This window comes from Gigantopelta aegis, chromosome 9, assembly GCF_016097555.1.
Source record: "Gigantopelta aegis isolate Gae_Host chromosome 9, Gae_host_genome, whole genome shotgun sequence".
NCBI classification, from domain to species: domain Eukaryota; kingdom Metazoa; phylum Mollusca; class Gastropoda; order Neomphalida; family Peltospiridae; genus Gigantopelta; species Gigantopelta aegis.
The window spans coordinates 82,698,143-82,704,426 of NC_054707.1; the positions used below are offsets into that span (position 1 = coordinate 82,698,143).

The 6,284-nt window shown below is 37.3% G+C and overlaps 1 protein-coding gene across 1 annotated transcript; it reads right to left on the reverse strand.

Annotated features, from left to right (window-relative positions):
* Positions 1–3,812: 3,812 nt before the first annotated feature.
* On the reverse strand, positions 3,813–4,508 carry LOC121381792 (protein GVQW3-like). The gene is made up of 2 exons (XM_041511147.1): positions 4,392–4,508; positions 3,813–4,358 (listed from the first exon to the last, which is right to left on the reverse strand). The coding sequence occupies exons 1-2, from the start codon at positions 4,506–4,508 to the stop codon at positions 3,813–3,815; spliced, it is 663 nt and encodes a 220-aa protein (XP_041367081.1).
* Positions 4,509–6,284: the final 1,776 nt, after the last annotated feature.

The following is a 6,284-nucleotide window of genomic DNA, read 5'->3' on the forward strand; positions in this document are numbered from 1 at the left end:
GCTTGTGGTTACATTAAACAGTCCAGGGTTAATCGCTTGTGGTTACATTAAACAGTCCGGGGGTTAATCGCTTATGGTTACATTAAACAGTCCGGGGGTTAATAATAATAATAATAATAATAATAATAATAATAATAAAATAAAATGAAATGAAAATAATAAAGAGACATATTTTTTTAATGTAACCTTTGCGTTCTAATGTATCACTTCTAGAGTTCGTCCCATCATTCTATAAAAATGTTTTTTTTTTGTAAATAATTTCATTTTGATTTAACGTAAGAAGAAATAACAAAACAATACTATTTTTGTGTGCAATTTACAAATCAATCGGCTTAGAAATAAATAACTTCTAGTAAATTCCATAGTATGAAAAAAAGGCGTTTCCCGTGGGACGGACTATAGGTTATAATTATCCATAACCGTTTAGTCGTTGAAAGGTAACTAGCGTGGAATCAAGGAGGGTTTGGCCCCTTCACCCGGTGGCTTAAAAGCAACAAGTAAAGCATCATTAATCACTACTGAAAACAGAACAAATATCTATATTTAGGTTCGATGTTGGCGGATCTTAGATTTTCGCTACATTTTTCCATAAGAAGCAAGGATTTTTTTTTTATATGCACCACCCCACAAATATCATAGCACATACCACTGCCTTTGATATACCAGTGGTGGTGAACTGGCTGGAACGAGTAATAGCCCAATGGGTCCACCGACGGGAATCGATCCTAAACCGACTGCACACCAGGTGAGCGCTTTACCACTGGGCTACGTCACGTCCTTTAAAGTTTACGTTTAAACGTCGAAAATGTCAATGGCTAAACGAAAATGTCAATGGCTAAACGAAAATGAACTTTAAAAGAAGCAACCTGTTAAGTCTCAATTGTCGGGTGTGACTGGACCGTGATGTCTCGCACTTTTAGTTCCGCATCTGTCCATGATCTGATAATGTATTTACGCAACCACCCTTCAGTGTCATATCTGGTACCATTATTTTACAAGCACTTCCAAGACTAAGAATATTTCGAGAGTCCTTCATAAGATCGAGTTCTCTCTTCAAGCTGATGACCTTTCGATCCTGTCCTTTCGACTGCTGTGCAAATAAAAGATAATAACATTACTTCGTCCTGGACAAGCATGGGCCAGGGAGATTTTTTAAGAAATGCTTTTTCACTCACGTCGAGTTTGCCCTATTCTAACCAGCTGAGATTCTTTGAAGCTGTCTTTGCTGTCGCATGATTTAGGACTTTATTATACAAATTTAATCTGTGTCGCCACAGGGACGTTCATTTGGGGACTTGACTTTCTGAGTTGTCAGTGGAATTTTGGACAATGACCTGACATTGATCATGTAGACAACAAGAAGCCATTGAAACCCAATCTTGCTGGGCAAACCTTTCCTGGAATATATATGCTCAAGATGTATAATTGTTGTCTCGATAATATTAAAGTTAGTTAGTTTTGATTTGTTTAACGATACTACTAGACCACTTTGATTTATTAACCATCGACTATTGGGAGTAAAATAGTTGGTGATTGTGATACGTGCATTGTTGCCATGAGCAGTAAGTGGTGTTTTATATGCATTTTCCCACAGTCAGGACAGCACATACAATGGACATTGATATACCAGTGATGGCGCACTGACTAGGACGAGAACAAAAAGAAGATGATATTGAAGATACATGGTCTTAAAAATCGTATGGTACTTTTAAAGGGACAGACCCTAGTTTCAAGCCGTGAAAATTAACACTATGTTTAGTTAAAGGGACAGACCCTAGTTTCAAGCCGTGAAAACTAACACTATGTTTAGTTAAAGGGACAGACCCTAGTTTCAAGCCGTGAAAACTAACACTATGTTTAGTTAAAGGGACAGACCCTAGTTTCAAGCCGTGACAATTAACACTATGTTTAGTTAAAGGGACAGACCCTAGTTTCAAGCCGTGAAAATTAACACTACGTTTAGTTCATCTACAAACCTGTAACACATTTCGATAAAGTTACAATTGAGTGAAACGTGAATCTGTGACTTTGAAATGGTGAAATACCGTCTAAAAATAGACTAAAGCTCGACTCCATAACCGTTACTTCTCAGACACACGTGCGTTTTTTAAAATATGAGAAATGGATTTTGTGATATTAGAAACACCAGGATGACCAAAAACACTTCAAATGTATGGAAATGAGTAATCTAAAAAACAAAATCTAAATAAAGTATGATTTCAGTTATCAAAAACGGCTCTAATAGTCAAAAATATGCGTAAACTGGGGTATGTCCCTTTGATTGAAACGTTGCTGTGTATGGTGGGGACATTATAGCTATTAAGTGAAGTGTGGTTAATCTCGTATACATACGAGAAATGCATCTTGGGCGAGAGATTAATTGCTTTAATATCTTTGGATTTGTTAAGAAAGTGTCTTTTGGGGAAAAAAAGTATCAAAGTGGAATGCGCAGGTCATTTGCTGGACCATTCTCGTTGTAAAGCTCTTAGTTGAATGGGAGATACCAGAATAGTATGTCATTAAAGGTCTTTGATGAATAACATTTCCGATAATTATACGTTTTTTCTGAAGACGCTAATTAGATTGGCCCCGTGAAGTAATTACAGCGACAAATTGTAAATATCCTTTCAAAATCTGTCTTTGAAGAAAACAAATGGATGAATACAATCAAATGGTGTCTTGTTAAGAGACGCTCATGTAATTGCAATGTCGAAAAGACAGAATTTGGTTTTGGAAAACAAAATCCTAACAATTTAAAGGTCAGGTAACAATAACAAGGAATCAACTTTGTGTTGATTTGAGGGCCAGGAAAATATCACGGTACATTCTGGTCACACATTGAAGCGATTAATTTAAAGCTCAGGGAATTCAGTGCAACTGGAGCCTTTACAGATCTGCATAAATCGCGCCCTGATACGATTTTAAGTTAAGTGGAGAAGGATATATATATATATATATATATATATATATATATATATATATATATATATATATATGTTATTACCAGAGTGTTTTTCGGTATCGTCAATATCATATATTAGGAATAAAAATTGTATTTATATAGATACACATCGATAGATACTGCAGCTTCAATACGAGAGAATGCAGCATTAATATATAGATACACATCGATAGATAGATAGATAGATAGATACTGCAGCTTCATCTATATATTAAAGCTGCATTCATTCGTGTATGTATAATTAAAGCTGCATTCTCTCATATATCTATACATTAAAGCTGCATTCTCTCATATATCTATACATTAAAGCTGCATTCTCTCATATATCTATATATTAAAGCTGCATTCTCTCATGTATTTATATATTAAAGCTGCATTCTCTCGTGTATCTATATATTAAAGCTGCATTCATTCGTGTATGTATACTTAAAGCTGCATTCTCTCATGTATCTATATATTAAAGCTGCATTCTCTCATATATCTATATATTAAAGCTGCATTCATTCGTGTATGTATAATTAAAGCTGCATTCTCTCATATATCTATATATTAAAGCTGCATTCTCTCATGTATCTATATATTAAAGCTGCATTCTCTCATATATCTATATATTAAAGCTGCATTCATTCGTGTATGTATAATTAAAGCTGCATTCTCTCATATATCTATATATTAAAACTGCATTCTCTCGTGTAACTATATATTAAAGCTGCATTCTCTCATGTATCTATATATTAAAGCTGCATTCTCTCATATATCTATATATTAAAGCTGCATTCATTCGTGTATGTATAATTAAAGCTGCATTCTCTCATATATCTATATATTAAAACTGCATTCTCTCGTGTATCTATATATTAAAGCTGCATTCTCTCGTGTATCTATATATTAAAGTATGACCCTGGAGGACAAATTCACGGTGCACAATCTCGCGAATGTCGAAGAAAACAACGAGCATGCTCTTGGTCGCGCTTCTGACCTGCCTCGCCTTCTTCGGTCTCGGAGAGTGCGGTCTCTTCCACTGCGAACTCTGCTGTTTGGTCTCTGGGTCGTATCCGTAGACCCAACTCTCGTCACCGGTGATGATCCTCGACGTGAAGGTTGGGTCATCCCGGGTCTGTTGACGGACTTCCTCGCAGACTCCCACACGGTGTTGCTTTTGGTCGGGGTTCAGGAGCCTGGGCAGGAACTTGGCAGCGACGCGGTGCATGCTCAAATCGGATGTGAGGATTGCGTGAACTGTTCCAAATGACATGTTGACGATGTCAGCAACTTCCTTGATGGTGATCCGCCGATCCTGACGCACAATTCGTTCACTTTCTTCGACATTTTTAGGGGTTGTGCTCGTGGATGGTTGCCCTGACCTCTCGTCATCCTCCAATGACGTTCTACCCCTCTAAAAGCGAGAAAGCCACTACAAACACCTCGCCCGGCTCATTGCTTCGTTGCCGTAGGCTTGCTTACGCATTTCGAGGGTCTCCGTTGCCGATTTCCCGAGTTTGACGCATAATTTGATGTTTGCTTTCTGCTCAAGTTTCAGGTCCATAGTGAAATCGTAAATAAGCATGTGCACGTGCTCACAAAATGCGTGTAACACAGATCCCGATATTGAACGCGCGACGTCACGTAGCATACTGAATAACGAAAGTCACTGCTCACTCCTGCTGCACGTGCATGACCATGTCGCGCTCCGTTCGTTCGCAACAGTCTCGGAACTTTTTGATGGTACCTCGTATATATTGAAGCTACAGTCTCTTAAATATCTTTAAATTAAAGCTGTCGTTTCTCGTTTATGATATCCATATATAAAAGCTACATTTGCTCGTGTTTCTCTATATTAAACTGCAGTCTCTAGTGTATGTATATGATAAAGAACACAGTTAGACTACCTGTTCATGTTTCATACAAACACAAGGTTGTCCTGAGTATATCCCATTCATCAGATCATCCATTTGTCAAACAGTTACAATAAAAACAAACAAATTAACACTCCCCTTTCTAAATTTCCGGGATCCGCTCCTGCCAAGTAATTATCGAGTATATTTTGGTAGCGCGCAGTTCTTAAATTAGCCCACTCACCAAAATAAAAGACTACCTTTGAAAGATTTTTATGCCAGTTATTAAGCGCGACGACAAGACGATGTCTCCGCACTAATGGACTGAACGAGTTAACTGGCAATATAAAGCGTCAGAACGAAGGCGACCGACACTCATTTCTGTGATTAACAGTCGGTGTTAAAGAGACTACAACTCGCAACTACCGCACACTGGAAACTAAACGCCGCAAGACAAAGCCGTTTTCGGACGGGACACAGATACGCCGCGGTGCACACCGGATATTGCGATCAGTAATACGCAACCATTTTGATTCATGGCCAGTATTTTGAGACCGATTTGGGTTTATGTTATTATAATTACTAGTATGAAAATAGAAATAAGGTTTATTGTATACACAAATAAAATAAGTAAGTAGGTATGTAACTAAGTAATTAAATAAATAAGTAAACAAAGGTTGCAAGAATTGTTTCTGATTGAATTGGTGGTGTTCTAAATTTTCGTTAAAAACAATTGAAACCCACAGAGGACGATCGATCTTGTGACGTATCGCACCTCGGGCGGACAATGAACTACTGGCCTACATCCTGACCGTTTTAACAACTTTAACTAGCAGGAAATGGTTTGACATGGACCAATCAGATCGCCATGTCTGTAGTTCACTGGAGATAATGAAATAGCATACGTTTGAGCTAAAACATTAAAATGAAGAAACTGAACTTAAAGAAACAACATTAATATTAGACTTGAAGAAAGAAAAACAAATGTGTTTTTTTTAGTAGTGATAACAACACTTTATCGATCTAGAGCGGCAACAAATGTATAATGTTTGTCATCAGCGTGCTACCACGTCTGTTATAAAGTATAATAAAATACAATTTAATAATACATATCAGGTTCGTTTCATTTCTGTCAGAGTATCATAGGAAACACTTTCTTTGTAATTTGAATAAAATGTTTGAAAAACAAAAACTGACGCTAACATTGTGATATGGAATATCGACCCGTCAGCTATTTAAGTGCCAAAAAACCCCCACAACAATACCATTGGTTCTTCAACAATATGATGTAATATAAACCAATACATTCTAAATCATTTCACGACAGGTGGGACAATGAAGAAATAAGTTTGTTAGACATCACTCGCAACTTTGCCACGTTGTCACCTCCTATTATTTTGTTTCCATCTTCTCCACCTCCTCCTTTTCCTCCTTCAATTTCTTCTTCTGCCTCTTCCTTCTTCTTCCTCCTACTTCTTCTCCCCTCC

What these genes read in the sequence shown, in the direction of transcription:
- LOC121381792 (XM_041511147.1), bottom strand. Translation starts at nt 4,508, where the DNA reads ATGGACCTGAAACTTGAGCAGAAAGCAAACATCAAATTATGCGTCAAA. An exon ending in GCAACGAAGCAATGAGCCGG is followed by an intron (nt 4,359 to 4,391) that starts GCGAGGTGTTTG and finishes TCTCGCTTTTAG; the next exon opens with AGGGGTAGAACGTCATTGGA.